This window comes from Penicillium coprophilum, assembly GCF_028826855.1.
Source record: "Penicillium coprophilum strain IBT 35676 chromosome Unknown utg000005l_segment0_segment0, whole genome shotgun sequence".
NCBI lineage: Eukaryota > Fungi > Ascomycota > Eurotiomycetes > Eurotiales > Aspergillaceae > Penicillium > Penicillium coprophilum.
The window spans coordinates 372,340-391,519 of NW_026622724.1; the positions used below are offsets into that span (position 1 = coordinate 372,340).

Genomic DNA, 19,180 nt, shown 5'->3' on the forward strand with positions numbered 1-19,180 from the left:
TGCATAAGATAGATAACAGTCGAAATGGGACAAGGTCAGAGGAAATGGGCAAAGTGAGCCCGTTCGAGAGTAAATCGCAAAGAGTAGAATACAAGTAGTGAAGTGATCATCCGGAGGACTAGCCAAAAGATTACGTTGTGCTCCTGTATCATGCAAAGAGATGCATAAGCATAATTAGTTAACAGATTTTCTTTTCCTTCATATGTACTCTTTCTCTTCATTCAATTCAATCTTGCAATTTCAATTCAAATTTCTTGGAGTGCGGACCTAATCTACCCCGTGTCTACCGTGTCTACCTGGATCTCTCCTCTCCCCCCTCCTATTTTCCTTTTCATCCTCCCTTCTTTTTCTCCCACTTCTGTGAACAGGCACATTCTAGTGTCATTGTCATTGGAAGGTTACGGGGTTCTTTTGTTTACTCTCTCTCTCTCCCGTCTTTTTTTTTTCTTGTACATGGCTCTCCTATTCTAGAGACGTCTCATCATCCCTAGGGATCTCTCCCTTTTTTTTTGCCTTAACCTCCTTTCGTTTCTTCCTACTCGCCTGGTTTCGAGTTTCCTTCTTCTGGCATCGAGCGTCCTTTTTTTTAATCGTTGTACCACTATAGTCTATGTCCACGTTACTTAGAACAGGTATGGTTACCCCCTGGCTGACGCGGTCCCTTATCAACCCCCCCAACGTGCACAGCAAAAGAAGAAAAAGCAAAGCACACCCCCTTTCCTTACCAACTCCACCTTTCTTACATTGCAAAACGTGAGAGTCTCGTTCAAATTGTGATGGATAGCTGACAGCTCTATGGTCACAGCATCCCATTTCGTTCCTCGGATCCCTATTTGACGCGAACACAACTCGGACTTTCTATCTATTATCTTTCCTATTCTTCTTGTGCGAGCATTAGATCACGACCCTGGACACTCGTGATTCTTACCCTTTTTGACAATCTGCTGGAGGGAACAATATGGCAGCGTTGGTTCAAACAATTCCGCAACAGAGTGGCACGGTACCTGTTCTTCAGACGCGTCCTTCATCCTCATCAGGCACCTTCTCAACTCCATCCCAGCAAGGCTCCCGTATCCAGACTATGTCTTGGACATCATTCAATACTGGTAATTCCGGGAGTTATCGAGCGGGCCACCCGGTTGTGGCTCCATATGCCTACAATCCAAACATGGGCCAATCCACCCAAAATCGGCAGTCTTGGACACCACATCTCCGACCAGAACATCGCACCTTTTCCGCACCTACCACCCCTCAAGTGCCGGTGAATCCGACCTACACCGGTGCCAGCCCCCGATCCCCCCATCTTGCAGCTGGTTCTGTATCCAATTCCTCTTCCCGTTCCTATGTTTCCAAGGACGACAGCGCACTTCCCTCACGGCAACCCAGGAGCGACCAGCCGCTCCGTCCCCTTTCTACGGCCAACCTTCCCTCTCCCTCTATGAACCTTCCTTCCCCGAAACCTTCACCGAATCGGTATCGCCGTACCCCTCAACGAGCGGAAGCCGCGGCCGCACCACCCTCGCCTGCGGCTCCCTCTGCAATTCCGACCGTGACAGTTGATGATTTTGGTGGCCCTCGAGCAACTCGACCGAACATTCATAATCGAGTTGCAAGTGTCGATGATTCATCTCATGTCGAAAAGGCCCAGCCTGAGCGATATCGACGAAGAAGCCTGGGCAATATGGATGCCACAGCGTATCCAAACTTGTCGCTGGATTTCCCAACTCCGTCTTCTTCCCAATCTCAATCTCCATCGGGATCCTACGACTTCATCACGTTTGATACCAATCAACGGCCTGCTTCCGCTCACTCTCAGCGGGACAGCGTGGGTAGCGTTCACTCAACACACTCGTCGGCCTCATCGGTAGGATCATTTACAAGGACTCGTGGAAATGATACGGAGCTAACGGTGTCGGCTTCACAGGCACGAGAAGGGACACCAACGGAGTCCAACTCCGTCACTAGCAAGACCGGCAAGCCAGAAGACAAACGTACGAGCAAGCCGTCGCCATTATCCCAACCGGTATCGACACAACCCGAAGCCCCCAAACCCAACCCTCCAGCCGAAACTCAAAAGAAGCCAACACCCCCTGCACCGGAGTCCCCCGCCGCAAAGCGTCTCAATGATTTGAAAAATGAAACGAAGCGCCCTGGGAAATCACGCTTAAGACGGGCTTTCTCCTTTGGCAGTGCTTCCGAGCTCCTCAAGACATCTGCACAAAGCAATGCTGCCAAGCGGGAAGCATTTGCCGCAGAACAGGCGCGCCGTGAAGCTCTGAGGGAACAATTGGGTCCGGAGCAGGCCGCCATCGCCGAGCAACAGGAACTGAGCGGACTAGGTGAAAGCATCTACTCCCATCAAGGCCATTTCTTCACCGGATCCACCGATAACCTGTCTGTATCATCGACCGCTTCATCGGCTTCGATGATGCTTCGCAAGATGGGTAAAGGTATGAAGCGCTCCACTCGCTCATTGGTTGGGATGTTCCGTCCCAAATCGGTGGCCAGCATCAATTCCATGGAGGGTGCAGCTCCCGACGCTTCACCGCCGCAGATCACTGTGGTGAACGTCGAGGCCGAACGAGAGAACGTCGCTGTCAACCCCGATCCTGCAGATCTGTCCCGTGGGGGAACTGTTTTCCCCAAGTTCGAGGGCAATGCGGATGTCAGGCGATCCGCTTCCATTCGAGAAAGAGCCGCATCGGAAAACTCCCAGTCGCGTAAGAGCATTGTAGGAGGAGACCGAGAACGGGCAGAGATCCTGGCGGCCGTCCGGAAGGGCATCTTGAAGAGTGCGTATCTCCACGCAATACACTTGACGCTTTGACATACTGACTAATCTAATTAGAAACTCACTCGGACCTCGGTGTCTCTTCGCCTGCATACGCACTCGCCGGTGGTGACTCCCCGCATTCAAGTGCTCCTGCAACACCCGATGAGGCGTCCCGATCTCCAGCCCACCAAAATGACCCGGTCAAGATTGCTGGGGAAGACTACTTCCTCTCGAGTGCAGGGCGGTTCTCGTCTTCTGAAGCCAAGAGTGCGCCCATCACCCCGTCCAGTGTGGGCGGTCGAAACATCGTCTTCAGTCCTCGCATCCAGTTTCACGAAACCTGGCCTAGCGGCGAGTACGATCGACGTGGAGAGATTGCGACTTGCAATCGTCTCACTCCTCTGCTCGCTCAGCAGATTCGGGAGGAGATCAATAACTTCAAGATGGTGGGTTCCTCGCATTGTTCAATACTATAATTGTGCCTATACTAACAACTTTACAGGAGATGGAAGTCCATGAGAATTCCAAGATCTACACACACTTCATTTAAGTTTTGGGCGGGAGTCTCTAGCGTCGCTCGGTGACCTGCACCTAGCCATCTCTGGCCAGGGTTCTATCCACCGAGCCTGCATTCTTGTCTAGACATGCATCAATTCCGGCGAAATAAGGTGTTTGATGATTTTTCCATCGCATGAATAGAAGATATGCCTATCCGAGTGGATCTTGATTGATTCTGTGGATCGGTGTACTCTCTTCAAAGCGGTTTGACCAATACAATTGTGCTTCTGGCGGATATTTCGCCAATCAAAAAAACGGTGGTCTCTAGTATAGCGTCCATCCAAAAACCTAAGATATTCAGTTCCCACGAGGATCCTATCTTAGGCGTCGATCTAATGAATGTTCCTCCTACCATCTAATCGGTGTGGCGGTGCATAGTCCTCACTTGTTCTCTGCCGTCATTTCATTTTCTATTCTGTTCTGTCTTTTCTGCATCGTGTGCATCTGAGTCATTGTCATCGAGTATTGGGAGCGTGGGTTACTGGACTGTTTTGTTCTTTCATTTTATTTCAATTTCTCTCTCTATTCTGCTGTCCTTTTAGCACATCGTTCCTCATGGTCATCTCTAGGCCCTTTCATATCTATCACTCACTAAGATCCTCTGAATCCAATGTCGAAGCCCTGTTGCATTCTGTTTCTGACATGTCTTTTGTATCTCCTCGGCTGTTGTCTTGCGTAACTGTTTAATGGGCGGTTCTCGTCAGTTGCACAGATTCAATTGTATGTCCTTTTTCGTGATTATACTTCACTGTTACTGTATTTGGCTCCTAGTAGTGTTGTGTCCATAATAAGTTTAAACAGGGCTCGATGCATAGCTTCGTCTTGGTTTGGGGCAAATGAAAGGGTTGCATGCCAGAATGAGAGTAGAAATATGTATTTCTTTTCTCAACCTGGTAAGGCGTATCTTGTTTCAAGCCATCTAGGCAAACAATGATGATATAACATCAAAGAAAGAGTAGGATATCTGAACATCCTTAGCTCTCTAAATAAATAAGTGTTACCTCTTGGGTCCGTATTTACTAGTTGAAACTAGACGACAGTGGCATTCTCACCCTCAAACCGTCGGGTCAGCTGGGAGTCAGTTGGGATATTATATTTATAGCAGTCACCGGTAGCTACTAAGGAGACTCGAAATATTCACGTTTGGGACAGCCAGGCCTGTCTGCAGGATCTCACCCAATCCCCTCATTTGATTTGATCATAGCTTCTTTATGTTCTTCCTTCGGTTTCGCAACTCAGGGCTTGGAGCAACTACGCAACAGTATCAGCTGGAATGTCTTCTCGGTCCGAGATCCCAGCTGAAGAAGGAATGCAGGGATCGGGAAACCGAGACCCTCGGGGTCGCATTTAAGATCAATAATAAGCGGAATGTCCAGAAATTCACAGTTCGGATACGTCGAGTCTGATACTGTATTAAATTAGGGTTGATATTGGATTCTTAAGCGTTAGATCTAATAAAGCTTAGAAGGCCTTACTAAGAGATATTGCTTAACTATTAGTTATTAAACCTAGGCCTTAGTTCTGTAGTCTAGATATATTTAGTTAAAGAGGATATAATAATAGAAATTTGATAGTGATAATTCTGAGATACTACTTACTATAGCCATATAATACTATGAGCTACTATATCAGATAGCCCTAACTCAGCTGGCGGAATCAGATAAAAATACCAATGTGACCAATAACGTCCCCAATCCCAGGGGTCCGTAGATGTACTTTTCATATATCTCTCGCTTTTAGATACCCAGAAAGAGATATATGTATTGGACTGTCACTTCACCCCCACGTTGACCGGAGTGCCACCTCAGTTGGGCCCTTCAACAAGCTAGAATACGAGAAGCATCCCCCACGCGGGAAGATCTTGTCTACATGCAACCGCATCCCCTGTCACTTTGACCCCCGCAAAAGGTCCGTGACCGAAGGAAGAGTATTTGTGGGATAAATCCGGGGTCTGACATTTCTCCAGTTTCCAAGATTACTAGGGAAGACAGTTGGGCATTCCCCGCCCAAGAAGTCTTGGTGACTGCTTGTGTCATACCCTGGACAAGATATCGACGCCACATATCTCACCCTCTACATAAGGGCAGAAGACCCCGGACGTGCATTTTGCAACTCGCCTCGACTTGCCACTGAGATTTTCCTCGTGTGCTTCTTTCCCCCTTTCTACATCCCCTGCTTCTTCAGGAATCTTCTTATCGACACTGGCTTAGACTTACATATTGAATTAGGTAGTCTGATCTAGTTACTTATTTCAATCATTCCCTCTTCCCAACAGTTACTCCCTTCTCACGCTGGAATAGCAAACAACAAACCAAGATGTCTCCTAAAAACTCGGATATCCAAGTGGGAGATATCGACAAGGCTGGAATCGACAATGTCGAAGTAGTCGCCAATTCTGACAGACCCAACCCTCAGAAGGAAGCACCGGCCTACGTTGCGAACTTGACGCCCGAAGAACGCGCGAAAGCTGAGAAAGCCCTCGTTCGCAAGATAGACATACGTCTACTACCTATGATAATTATCATGTACATCCTTAATTACCTTGATAGAAACAATATCGCCTCGGCTCGGCTAGCAGGCCTCGAGGAAGACCTAGGTCTTGTGGGCAACCAGTTCGCGACCTGTGTCAGCATCTTGTTCGTCGGTTATCTGTTGATGCAGATCCCATCCAACCTAATGCTAAACAAATTCGGCAAGCCAGCCATTTATCTCCCTGTGGCTATGGTCCTTTGGGGTGTCATTTCCACCGCTACGGCCGCTGCTCAAAGCTACGCCGGTCTCGTGGTTATCCGCTTTTTCCTGGGGTTCGTCGAAGCTGCCTACTTTCCAGGCTGCTTGTACTTCCTGAGTGTTTGGTACACTCGCAAGGAGCTGGGCTTCCGCACCGCAGCACTGTACTCTGGGTCCTTGCTCTCGGGTGCTTTCTCCGGTCTGATCGCAGCAGGCATTACTAGCAACATGGACAACGTGCTAGGAATGCGCGCCTGGCGATGGCTGTTCATCATCGAGGGTGCCGTCACTATTGCAATTGCATTTATCGCACTTTTCATTCTTCCCAATTTCCCGCGCACAACTAGCTGGCTTTCAGAGGAAGAGAAACAACTAGCCGCGTGGCGTTTAGAAGAAGATATCGGCGAAGACGACTGGGTCGACAGCGAACAACAGACCTTCTTGCACGGCGCCAAGCTCGCCGTCTCAGACGTCAAGACCTGGATTTTGATGCTTATGATCCTCTGCATTGTTTCTTCTGCCTCAGTCACCAACTTCTTCCCGACAGTCGTCAAAACACTCGAATTCGGCAACATCGAGACTCTCCTACTGACAGCCCCACCCTACTGCCTGGCCGTTATCTGCGCCTTTGCCAACGCATGGCATGCAGACCGTACGGGGGAACGGTACTTCCATGTCACCGCACCACTCTATATCTCTGTCGTGGCCTTCATCATTGCGGCTACGACCACAACCACTGCACCACGCTATGTGGCCATGATGCTCATGGTGCCCTCTTTCTACTCCGGCTACGTTGTTGCTCTCGGTTGGATCTCAAATACCCTGCCTCGTCCAGCGGCGAAGCGTGCTGCTGCTCTAGCGGCTATTAATTGTGTGAGCAATGCCAGCAGTATCTATGCTAGCTATATGTATCCGAACTCTCACGCTCCAAGATTTGGTACGTGTTCTCCCACGGCTGGTTTTGTTCCTAACGATCCTTTAACTAATTCTCACCTAGTTCCTGCTATGGCCGTCAACTGCGCAACAGCTTTCATCGCTATTGTATCTGCTACTGTGCTCCGCTTCATGCTCGTACGTCTTAATAAGAAGCTTGATCGTGGTGAGGAGGTTGAGGGTGCTGTCCCTGGCGAAGGAAGCCGCCGTGGTTTCCGTTTCTTGGTCTAAGATTAGACCGACTGCATTTGGACGCTCTGTAGTGGGAAGAATCAAGTATTTTGGCTCACTCCAATAATGTTCGCCTTGTTCTTCATGACTGCATTGTCACAGTATGTAGTATGTCTACTGGACTAGGTACTATAATAGATATCGAGAACATCGCAGAATGATCATATCATCTATAACATGTAGAAAACTAGATGCTATCTGAAAAGTTCCACCACAACCACCTTTTAGGCTACTGGATTCAAGCAAACTTGAGCCTCTCTTCTGTCCACCCAGGCCTCAAATCCTTAGTATCCATTGAAGCAACATCCAAGGAACTATCGGCAAGATAATTAATCCGCCAGTCAATCCCAATACTAGCGCCCTCCTCACTCTGCGCCCAAACCGCCACTCCAATCGTATTATCCCCGGTGTAATCCAAAATCCCCACCGGAACAGGATAGAAAACCTGATTCCCGATATAAGGATTATACCTTCCGTACTGGTACCCATTAACAAACAACTGAGCCCGATACTTCGTCGTCACACCAGCCGGCGTAGAAAGCACGAACGAAATAGACACATCAGTGTGCGCAGGGATAGAAAGGGGAATGGTAGTACGGAAGAAGCGAACCGTCGCACCCTTGAAGCTAAGAACAGCCGTTGTAGACTCCTTAGCGGACACTTCCTTCCCCCAGGCTGAGTCGTCAAAACCGGGTAGATGCCATCCAACGCGCTCGGCAAATAGTCCGTCCTCATTGTACACGCCGCGCACCGGGTCTAAATCCGACTCCCCGCCCGCGGTGCCGGCTAGACGCCAGTGCGAGAAGCCCGAATCAGAGCCGAGGAGGTTTGCGTCCATGATACCGCGCGGGTTGAGGGCACTGGTTGTTTGGTCGTGGCCTGTGTCGTCATGGACGATAAGGAGGACGTTGGGTACATCGGCTTGCAGGGTTGCGTTTGCGAATGACAGGGTTAGGTTTGCTTGGGATGTGGTAGCGTTGCCAAGGTGGGACGCGAGGAATTCGCCGTTTAGCCAGGCGGACCAGCCGCTATAATTGAAAGGTCAGTGTTATGTTGGTTCATTGTGTTGGTCGAACTTACAATGCAGATCCTCCTTGGACGTTGATGAAGGCTCCCGTCGCTGTTCCGTTGAAGTATCCGCGCCATAGACGGACGCCGTTGTGGAATCCATATTCGTCGGCATAGAGGACGGGTAGACTTGTCGGGGTTCGAGGATTCAGTGTTGTCATGTGGTTTGCATCTGCGAAGATCAGCTAGTCTTTCTCGTGTGGTCCTGGAATATCAGTGAGCAACTTACCAACCCACGCCGCGCCGGAATCATCGTAATCTGTGAATCGCTCTGGAAGACTGTCCTTCGATTTCCACGAAGTCAAAGCCGGCAGCTTGATAGATTTCGGGGCATTGAGCGAGCCCTTGAGACTGCCGTACTCGGTTGAATGGGTTTGGACTTTCTTTCCATTCCAGGTCACAGACTTGACACTTTTTGGTGCAAAGATGTCCAAAGTTGTTGCGTTCACGACATCGCCGGTTATAGCGAGTTTAGAGCCCGACAATTTAGCGTCGCGGACGAGATACGGACCCTGAATGAGAACTGCAGTGATAATTAGTATTTCGAGCTTGAGAGGAATGATAAAAAGAACCCACCACTCTCTGTCTCCGGCACGAATGGATCATCTGTGAGCGCAGGAGCCCAGAAGTTATACGCCGCCGTTCGATCAAGCAGGACAACTCTAACACCGTGATCGTATTCCAGAACAGTCGTACCAGCGGACTGCGTGAAAGAGGTTGTCAGACCGCCATGTTCTTTGATAAATTTGACGCGCGAACATCCCTGGCATTTCTTGGTAGAACCCTTCTTGGCTCCCTTAATAGAGAACTCGCCAGACTCGCCAGTTGGAACCCAGAGAACTAGCGTGGGCTTCTTATCGAAGATTGTGTATGTCAGAACCTCGGCTGTAGAGTACAACAGAGTCTTCGAGCCGAAGGAAAAGTCCGTCACAATGATTTTGGACTGGTGTCCGTTCAAACGAATATTGCTGGCATATTTAGGGACAGTCAGAGCACCGACCGAAGTATTAACCTTCAGGTGGAAGGGCTCGTTAGTTGAGAGGGAAGTGTTCGTGTGGAAAGTCGCATAGAAGCCAGCATTCGTTTCCGGATTCCGAAGCTCATAAGCCCTCACGGCGGGATTATCAGTGTACTGTGTCCCATTACCAACCAACTCGGTCATAGTCAGATCCCTTGCACAGCGAGTGAACAATGCCAGCAATTTAGTCTCATGGTATTTCGACCAGATAGACCGATCTTCTGAGATCGGCGCCGAGTAGTCGTAGCTGCTAGCCGTCACTGGCGCAGCCATAGCTCCGGGGTTTTGACCACCGAACATCATATACAAGGACATTGCTGTCACACGCTGCCCGATGTTCCAACGGTAGAACAGATTGGCAAAGTCGTCGCCGATATCGTCAGGGCAGCCGCCTTCAGGCCCGCCCCAGGGGTTGTACGAGCCGCCTTGGAACTCGGGCATGAAACCGGGCATGCTGGGCTGGGACTCTTGGAAGTAATCGCCATATTCCAGGACCTGGAAGGGGATATATGGACCATTGGTGGAGGTGCACTGGCTGAGATCGCAGGTCCAACACTGATGCACAAAGTATTTAGTTTCCGTTGTTCTTTGTGTTCTTCTCCCATCTTATCTCTCGCCGGGGAGACGAAACAATACATACCGAAGGATACGAGTCCACACCAGGGACATCAACATTCCCACCCACATCAGTCCCAGCAGACCAGTCTTTCCCCCACGAGTGCGTGTTCATATTGGGATCATTCACGGTCAGCGGCAGCGTGATACCATTTTCACGAGCATTAGCCTTTAGCAGCTCCATATAAGCAATGGCGGTCTCATTCGGCACACGCAAAGAAGGATCACCCAGCCATTGCATCCCATACTCATTTTCGATCTGATAAACGATAGAGTTATGGCCATCGGTGACCTGGTGATGGCTAGTAATCTCTGTCACTTCGGTAAAGTACGGCGTCCAGGCATTGGTGTAACGGTCATCGTCATTGCGGAGGGTGCCATAGTCACCAGTAGTTACCCACAACGGGAAGCCGCCAGCATTGGCTTCAGCGTTGACGTACGGGCCGGGTCGGACGATGATGTACAAACCCAATTCTTTAGCGAGCTTGAAGATGGGGGTGATATCGCGGGCTCCGGTTATGAAGTCTACTGTTGCATTATTTGGTGCGTGGTACGCCCAGCTGGAGTAGAAGGCGAAGGCTGTGAAGCCGGCTGCTTTGATTTTCTCGAGGATGTCGCGCCATAGGGCTGGTACGGGAATGCGCCAATAGTGGAATTCACCGGAGAAAATGAAGATACGTTGACCGCTTATTTGGAAGCTGTAGTGGTCCCATTGTACGACAGTGTTGAGGCCGTTATCTTGCAGGGGCCATTGGGTGACTGCTTGGTCATCTGCCTTGGTTGCGGCTCCGAGACAAGCTAGGAGTACTAGCAGGCAATTGAAGATGCGCGTCATCTTGGGCCGTGGATCGCTCTTTGACAGGGCGCATGCTTTGAGGCATTGCTGGGGTGGCCGTGACTTTATAGTCGTTTCTCAACCAGCCACTGAGCTTTAGAGTACATGCTGGCGTTCGGTAGGGATCCAAGCAGGGTATCGGATGTTTATTTTCCCTTCTGGATATGTGAAATCTCCGGGGCTTAAACGGAGGAACCCCACATTTGACTAGGTTTAGTTATACAACATAGAGTACGGAGTCTGTACTCCGTACTAAGAGCGCGTACCTATACAGAGAATGTGACTAAGATAAACCGTCACGTGGCTGGGGATTTGTTTACTTTTAGGGGCTATATGGAAAACAGAGTACTACGGAGCACACTTATTTGATATGAAAATCCAACCATAGAATGATGCAAATAAATCAATTCTAGCGTGTTGTAAGCCCTAAATATGTATGACATATAGACCCCACATCTTCCCAAACCCGGTGGAGATATCTAGACATATCAACACGGGTTTTTCCTCCTATCACATTGCCGGATTATTGACGAGGGTGATGGACTTTTTATATTAGACACCGATAAAAATATACAAATAGTATACGCTCGTATACGCTAGTGCAACGAAAAGGCTGCTATGAATACACTCGAAGGCGCTGTAAAAGCAAATCAAATCAAAAACTGTCAAGTCACCACTCCATGAAACTCGGATGGCCGAGACCGGGCCCCGGGGATAGTCAGCCCGAGAGACGATGTTTCCCCGGATATCCCCCGAATGCACCGGCAGCGAGGCCCATTTAATTATTGGGAAGTCCCGAACGGCGGACACTGTCATAGCCGAGCGTCAAATCGTTTTTTTAATCCCCCAAACTCCAAATAATGCGGTATAGGACGTTCTAAAATTGCATTTAAGCATTGCTATCCAATACGCCGAAGGGGTTCTCGCCATTTGTGCTCGGGCTGCTGGAGGGAGACTCCTCGACGACCTTTTGCTTCTTAGCCCCCTTCTTGGCGGGGACCTTGGCGAAGCCCTCTTCGGATTCCGAGCGACTGACCGACGCCGAGGCAGTCTTTGCCTTGGAAGCAGCAGCCGAGCGGGTGCGGATGGGCGAGTCGGGGGTAACATTGTTGGCGATCTTCTTGGCCTGAGCCTTGATCACCTCATCATCGGTAGTAACCTCGCTGGTCTCGCCCTCGATGGCAGCCTTGCGAATCTCGCGGCTCAGACTCTTCAGAGCATCCATGCCTGCCTTCTCAGCGGCCTCCATGTGCGTGGGCTGCTTCACTCCGGGGTCCTTGCGGTTCAGGTAGGAGCGGACGAAAAAGCGCGCGAAGAGGTAGGTGAGGGGAAGGAGGTAAGAGACGTTCAGCCAGATGGCGAATGCCTGTCCGGTGGTGTCGGCACAAGTCACCATCTGCTGGGAGTAGCCAGATTGCTGGACAGGGGCGGCCTGGAAAGAAGTGCCCACGTTCTCGGCAAGGCCTTCGGCGCCAGCAGCCCGGAATGCCAACTTCTTCAGCCAGGAGATCGAACCAACCTCAGCAGTGGCGGAAGCGGCGGCGGAAGCAGCGTCGGTCAGCTGTTGCAGGGCAGCGCTACCAGACGGGTAGGGAATAGTGTAGTGGACGAATAGGTAGGCGGCAGCCATGTTGGTTCCAAAGACGAACTGGGTGATCTGCATGGTGGTCAAGCTGCGCTTGATGGCGTTAGGGACGCGAATGCGGAGAGCGGTCAGGGTGTAATAGGTGTACTACAATGAACAAAAAAAATTAGTTACTTGGCCCAAAAAATCCACATCAATGTGGTTGTTTCAACTTACCATCATAGCGTGAATGGCCGAGTTAACCAGGCAGAAAATCCAAATGGGAGCTGCCATGTAGCGAATACCAGCCCACATGCACATCATAGCTCCCGCGTGGTGGTAGGTCTGTAGGGTAGAGCTCTTCTTGCCCTTGGCCAGAATGATCGCGGTATCGACAACCTCGTAGAACTTGGAGAGGTAGAAGAACCAGCCGAAATAAGCCAAGCCTAGGTTCCACAGACGGCCGGCATCCGTGGGGTCTGGCATGCCGTTGGTAAGGTGGAACTCAGGGTTGGGAATCGACCACTCGTCAGTAATGGGGCTGTAGATAGCGGCATTGCCGTAACCGCGGGGTCCGTTGATCTTGCACAACGAGTCCACGACTCCAACCAGTCCGTGGGGATCGTCACTGTCCGGGAAAGAGCCTTTGAAAGCCTGGAACATGCCCACGAAGGTCCAGGCGGAGTACACGGCTAGGAAGACATTGTGGAGAACGACAAACAGCTTGAACAAGCGAGTGTTGCTGAAGGCATATGGCTTATATCCCCGGCTCTTGTTGATGCGATTGAGTAGGACCACAGTGATTGCGTAGACACTGGCGATTGTGATCGGTAACCGGACGTCCAGCACCTTGGTGTAGAGATCGTTCGGGATGTTGAAGGGCTGCTTCCATGTTGGGGTGTCGACGTGAGGCGCAGGGATGGTTACTGGGAGCTCGTGGGGAGGGAAGGCGAGAAGAGAGGCGGGAGGAAAGGCAATGCGAACAATCGCCTGGCCAAACTTGGTGGGGACGTTGAAATCGTGCATGGTGATCGCCACGCCGAATCGCTCAATTCAACGCGTCACGCAGGAAAGGTGATATTAAGAAAGAAGAAGAATACAAGAAAAAAGATATGCGATATCTCAAGCGAAGGAAGAAAAAAAAAAGCAAAAGACGTTGGAAGTCCAGTAGTAGTGGATCCATATAACCCTTTTTAAATTTCTCAACAACCCTGGACGATCTTGATCCGCCCGCGCCTAGTTTGTTGGGATTTCCAAGGCTTGGCTATGAAACATGCCGAGGTAAGTGAAATATCGCCACTTGCCTAAATAGGGGCTTTGATTTAAGTCGTACATTGGATATATTAAGGAATAGACATATGCATGTTCCTTTTTTTTTCTTTTTCCACTGGGGGGGTTATCTGACCATTTGGGAAGATAACATAAGCCTTGGAATACTCCAGGGCTTCCATGTTCCCTGGAAGAGATGACCGGAAAAAGTCACCAGTGACTGTAACTCTCTCGATCTATGACATCTGGGACATTTCAGCCCTGCCAGAAAAAATAACCTGCTGAGTCAGCTGGTCCCCGTTCGGCCAGACCTGATTTCGAAGGAGAGCTTGCAACCTCGGAACCCTGTACGGAGTAGAGGCCCTAGGGTCACTTGTTGGGGGATTAGATATGTGATTGTCCCAACAAGTTAAGTGCAGATATATAAAAAAAAAACCACCCCCATCACATGCAGCCTCGGTCTTACTGCAATGCGTACAATATTGTATATCGTACATTGTACGTTGTACAGCCATAATGAGAAACTTACCGACGTGAACATTATGTAAGACGTACAACTATCCATGGATTGTACATCGTAGGTCTGCACATATCGTCATCACGACTAAAATCTTCGATTTCCACCCTGTTCATGCTGTAAAAGAAAAAAAAAAAAAAATACGCAACGCCCGGAATGCACAACGTACACATACACACAGTAAAAGGTCCCAGTCCTTAGCGAGGCTTAGTGCTATGGGGGACGGGGGGAGGTCCCGGGAGTGATGGCGACGAAGCGTCAACAGGGGACGCACGAAATTCAGCCCGCTTGGGAGGTGGTGGTGGGGCCTTCTTGCGTTGGACTTGAGTCTGAATGTCAGGTTCAGTGGGTGATGCAGAGTTCGATTGGACTGTGGAGATCGGACGAGAAGGTGGCCGTGGAATCCGTTTGTTGGCTTCGGCAGAGAACTTGCGGTCCTCGACAAATGTGTTAAAGCGCGAGGTAACTCCGCCCCACTTCTCCTTCCCCATGTCGATCTTGTCGGCATGGCGTTCACGGAAATCTTGCACGGAGGATGTGCCCCGTGCGGGCTCGGCCGGTTCTAAGTTCATGCTAGAAGTGTGAGACACGGGCCGGGCCAGTGGGCTAGGCGCTGGAGAAGAGCCAGTGAGCCGCGATGCGTAGCCACTCAATTTCTGTTTGCCTGAATCAATGGAGTCCGCGTGACGCTCACGGAAGTCACCGTACTTTTGCTTCCCCGAATCGATGGTATCTGCGTGGCGCTCGCGGAAGTCACCGTACTTTTGCTTCCCCGAATCGATGGTATCTGCGTGGCGCTCGCGGAAGTCACCATATTTCTGTTTTCCCGAATCGATGGATCCCGCATGCTGGTCACGGAATTGCTGGAGAGAAGATGTGTTGCTCGCAGATTGCGGGTTAATGTTGGTCGAGGCTTGAGCAGGCGGGTTTGGTGCTGATGGGGATCCCATGGTATTCATCCGGGAGAAGCGTGACTGCAGCTCATTGACAGGCGTATGTGCAGGCGACGAAGATTTCTCCTGGCCTATCCCCAAACCTGGAACCGAGACGCCCGCGCTTGCTAGACGGGACGTAGCATCTTGATTAATATAATCGTGAGAGAGTACCGGCGCAGAGGAATAAGCGGGCGGCGCATCGGAGCTGGGGGATCCATTGCGGGCAGGAAGCCGTGGCGGTGGCTTTGGTGGTTTTGACTTTGAGATTGAGCTTGTTGAGGCAGAACTTGCCGAGTCTAGTCGCCGTACTGGTGGTGGAGGGAGATGGTTTGTAGAAAGCCCGCTTGTGTCAACGCGATACGGGACCGGAGGCGGCGCGGGCTTTTGCTCTGCCTCCTCTGCTTCGGCTACTTCTTGTCGTTGGGATTCCTGGACGTTGATCTGTTCCTGGGAAAGTGGAGCTCCGAGACCCCGGCGGTCGGGTGTTGTCTGATTTGGCACCGCGGCTGCTCCATGGTAATTGATATGCTTGGGAGGCGGCCCGAAGGAGGATGGGTCTTTTAGGGCTGACAACGGTTGTGAGACGTGATCAGCGCGACTGGAGTTGGAGTCATTGCCCTTTCCCATCCACCCAGCCTAAAAGCGAGCAAAGGTTAACACAAATGGCCAAGTCGTGAATAGCAGAGTGAGTGAGCTTACCACTTGGCCTCTGATACCGCCCTGTGATGAGGAGCCCTGCCCGGAACTAGAGGAGTCGCCTTCCTTGCCCTTTCCCATCCACCCAGACTAATAGCCAGTATAAGTTAGCATCAATGGCCGAGGTGTGAGTATGAAAGAGTTTGGGGAGAGCTTACCACGGAGCCTCTGATACCCCCTTGCGATTCAGAGTTCTTCCCCGACCCAGAGCCGGAAGAGCCACCCTCCTTGCCCTTTCCCATCCACCCAGCCTAATAGCAAGTACAAGTCAGCATCAATGGCAGCCCGAGGTGCAAGTCCCAGAGGGGAGGGCTTACCACTTGGTTAATGCCTTTGAAATCACCACGCCAGCTCTCCTTTCCACCTTCCTTGCCTTCAGGGTGCCAGCCACCCTTCATAGTATTGCGTAAACCACTCATTGTGCTGTATGCTGCAGTCCTCGGGCGTGCGGGGACAACAGTTGTTAAGCGGCATAAGCGGTACGGGAAACCGTGACGACGATATCCCCACCTAGTCACGTGCAACCTTGATCTAGTAATTGATTTGCATTGCCTGCTAAGTGGGGACTGTGCAAGCTTTCCTGCATAATCTGCAGTATGCTTAACTCTGTACACCAAAGTGGATATAAGATCATTGAAACTCCAGGAAACCACGCAATCAAGTTCACGTGCTGTGACTGGCTTTTAAAGTGTATTGATTGTCAATAGGGTAGGCGGTCTGCCTCCGTGTCCCATAACCATGTCCCATACAAACCAAGTAGGCGGTATATCGTGGCACTAAAGTGAGGTTATGTTGAACTTGAAGGGTGTACCTTTCGCCCTTCGGGGCATATGGTCAACAGAAAATATACAGAGAAGATTAGCATGGCCCCTGCACTAAGGATGACACGCTCAATCAAAGAGAAGCTACCTATTTTTTTTTTTTTCCTTTCCGGACCCTCTATGGAGGGTATACTAATGTGGATCCCTTAGCAGTATATAATTGGCCCTACGCTTTTGAGAAGTCACGTGTAAATGCATATCTCATTGGTCGGGGTTCGAGACTTCCCAACGATTATTTTTTAGGTACTCCGTAGTGGAGATGTCTAGCCTAGTCTGGGTTGTTGCTTCGATGCTCAGGATAGTTGAGCAACTCGGACCGACCTTGTGCTCTTGTACTTTTCACCGAATCAATATATCTTACATAATCGTCTCCGCCCATTTTTTTCTATGCCGCTGCTGTCCTAAGTTCGTCGAGGAATTTATATCGTAGATTAGAGGAACACCCATGAACTAGCAACGGATAGACGGAATCTCGCATACCATGCAGATACCCATAACTGAACAAACTACTCCGTAGCATTTCCAGTTCTCTTTATATCGGAATCCTAGGGCGTGATCTCAATTTGCCATAATGCCTGGATACTTTAGAAATAGACAATGGGAATACGAGAACTTGGTCCACATGAAAAGACTAATGAACTAGATATCGAACCAACGCATTGGGGCCCAAGGATCGGAGACCAATAGGACTGGCCTCGATTTCAAGTATTCAAGCTATTCTTCATGAGACTAGGGTCCGCTGGCTGCCTATGGGTCTGAAAATCTAACCAAACTCAGAGCTGCTGGGAGGGAAATTGACCCCTAGGTTGTTTTCCAAACACTGCAAAATGAGGGATGGTGCCTTCTAAGAATACCAATGGGCAACTTGAGATTACCTTCTAGCGGAAGGAACGAGAGAAATCTATGAAAAATATCCATCTACATAGTTGGAAAATGACAAGCGGGATCATTGATTGACGAGAAATCTTTAGTCGAGACTCTCTTGGAGAAAACGTCGACTAAGATCGTTCTCTATCCATTGCTCAATTAGCCCAACGCTATTTCCAACAAGGTAGTCGTAGTTTGCACCCTGTGGTATAAACATGGACTGGTGCGCCATGACTTCGTCCATATCCTCCATTAATATTGGCTCCCAATGGGAATTATCGTTGTACTTCCAATGATGTGACGGTAAGAGAATGAACTTGCGAAGTTGTTGTTGAGAAGGGGCTGATGACTCCGGGGTATTGATGGACCCACTCTCTGTCGAGAGGGAAGTGCTCCCTGAGAGAGACTCCTCTGATTCAACAGCAGTTGAGATAGACGATGTGATACTTGTATCATCCACCAGCGGGGTATCCTTGTCACCGCTGGCTTTTTCGGTTGCCATTGAAGAATGAGAAGCGACAGTCTTCAACGGCTTTCTTTCTATTGCCATGTCGCTCATGGAAGTGTTTACTTCATTTTCTTCGGAACTTGGTGCCTCTGAATATTCCTGCGAATGTACTCCCGTCACACGTTTATCCATATCAGCTTTGATCCTTGCTGTAGCCTTTTTCTCTTTTTTTGCTGACTTTTCGGCTTTCTTTTCGAGTTTCGTCTTGGACTTCCGCGGTTTGCGGCCGGTGCTCGTGGTATAATAATTGACAAATCGTACTCTCCAGGGACTGGACTCAGCAGCTTCCAGCTCCATCAAGTGCCGGTACCGCTGACGAAGCTCAGAGTAATTATTAACACAACCGGCAAATTTTAGGGGTGATACGATGCGTTCGAAGATAGATCGCGAGAGATTGTCGGTGTTTTTGTTGACAAAATGCATAATCCCATTGAGGAAGCCACGATCAACCAGACGCACATCGTTCATGAATGGCGGGTCAAAGTTAGGGTTGGAAGGGGCGGGTTTGAAGGCTGGATTCAAGCCTAGGGATTCTTGTTCTTCTGCGAGCTTCTCTTCAGCTGCTGGGTCCTTTTTGGGCATTGATCCCATGGTCCCTGTCGGTATTACACGGGGATGGATGCCCAGAAAGGGGACATCAAATCCCACTACCCCCAAAATTCGATGCTTCGGTTGTCCATCTTGTTGTAGACGCGCAACGTCTGCAGCTAAGATGCCGCCGAGACTATGTCCTAATAGGATGACATCCAGGTCATCTGCCTCATGTGGTGATAGCCTGCAAGTATCTGTTAGTACATGTGTTTTTTTTTAATTTAAAAAAAAGCCGCCTAGATAGAGAATGTCTTTTGTTGTGTGAGCATCACATACCAAGTGCTAAATTGATCCACTGCTGTTCTAATCTCGCCCTGAGACTTGTATCTGGGATACATGCGGGTGTAGACCACATGCGACTCCGCCAGAGATCCCGTTAAGAGATCATGAACATGCAGTGGAAGGTCATGAAAGCTAGCTTCTGATCCCATAAAACCATGGATATAAATCAGTAATAGTCTGCGCTTTTCTGTTCGATGTCCTCCAGGTTGAGACAGCGACAGACTAGACTGAGAGTGGTCGCTGCAAGTACGGATATTTCCCTCCAACTCCATGGTCCGAATAGGCCAACTAGACCGGTTGAGATAGGAAAATGAACAACAGACCTCCCTTGGGTCCCTGAGATTGGAACCTTGGGGATGCGGGGGGGCT

At 50.0% G+C, this 19,180-nt stretch overlaps 6 protein-coding genes across 6 annotated transcripts; 2 read left to right on the forward strand and 4 right to left on the reverse strand.

The window, feature by feature from the left end:
* Positions 1–958: 958 nt before the first annotated feature.
* N7500_007725 (uncharacterized protein) lies at positions 959–3,323 on the forward strand (the record flags this gene model as incomplete). The annotated part of the gene is made up of 3 exons (XM_056678869.1): positions 959–2,792; positions 2,849–3,219; positions 3,276–3,323. The coding sequence occupies 3 exons, from the start codon at positions 959–961 to the stop codon at positions 3,321–3,323; spliced, it is 2,253 nt and encodes a 750-aa protein (XP_056529241.1).
* A 2,324-nt stretch (positions 3,324–5,647) lies between these two features.
* N7500_007726 (putative MFS transporter) lies at positions 5,648–7,225 on the forward strand (the record flags this gene model as incomplete). The annotated part of the gene is made up of 2 exons (XM_056678870.1): positions 5,648–6,998; positions 7,059–7,225. The coding sequence occupies 2 exons, from the start codon at positions 5,648–5,650 to the stop codon at positions 7,223–7,225; spliced, it is 1,518 nt and encodes a 505-aa protein (XP_056529242.1).
* Positions 7,226–7,463: 238 nt separating this feature from the next.
* N7500_007727 (glycoside hydrolase family 35 protein) lies at positions 7,464–10,761 on the reverse strand (the record flags this gene model as incomplete). The annotated part of the gene is made up of 5 exons (XM_056678871.1): positions 7,464–8,253; positions 8,306–8,465; positions 8,523–8,816; positions 8,870–9,866; positions 9,952–10,761. 5 exons carry the CDS (start codon positions 10,759–10,761, stop codon positions 7,464–7,466), a joined length of 3,051 nt encoding a protein of 1,016 aa, XP_056529243.1.
* Positions 10,762–11,650: 889 nt separating this feature from the next.
* Positions 11,651–13,351, reverse strand: N7500_007728 (elongation of very long chain fatty acids protein; the record flags this gene model as incomplete). The annotated part of the gene is made up of 2 exons (XM_056678872.1): positions 11,651–12,493; positions 12,563–13,351. The coding sequence occupies 2 exons, from the start codon at positions 13,349–13,351 to the stop codon at positions 11,651–11,653; spliced, it is 1,632 nt and encodes a 543-aa protein (XP_056529244.1).
* Positions 13,352–14,308: 957 nt separating this feature from the next.
* On the reverse strand, positions 14,309–16,161 carry N7500_007729 (uncharacterized protein; the record flags this gene model as incomplete). The annotated part of the gene is made up of 4 exons (XM_056678873.1): positions 14,309–15,682; positions 15,746–15,832; positions 15,901–15,993; positions 16,060–16,161. The coding sequence occupies 4 exons, from the start codon at positions 16,159–16,161 to the stop codon at positions 14,309–14,311; spliced, it is 1,656 nt and encodes a 551-aa protein (XP_056529245.1).
* A 1,369-nt stretch (positions 16,162–17,530) lies between these two features.
* On the reverse strand, positions 17,531–19,083 carry N7500_007730 (uncharacterized protein; the record flags this gene model as incomplete). Its single annotated transcript, XM_056678874.1, has 2 exons — positions 17,531–18,713; positions 18,806–19,083. 2 exons carry the CDS (start codon positions 19,081–19,083, stop codon positions 17,531–17,533), a joined length of 1,461 nt encoding a protein of 486 aa, XP_056529246.1.
* Between the last annotated feature and the right edge of the window lie 97 nt (positions 19,084–19,180).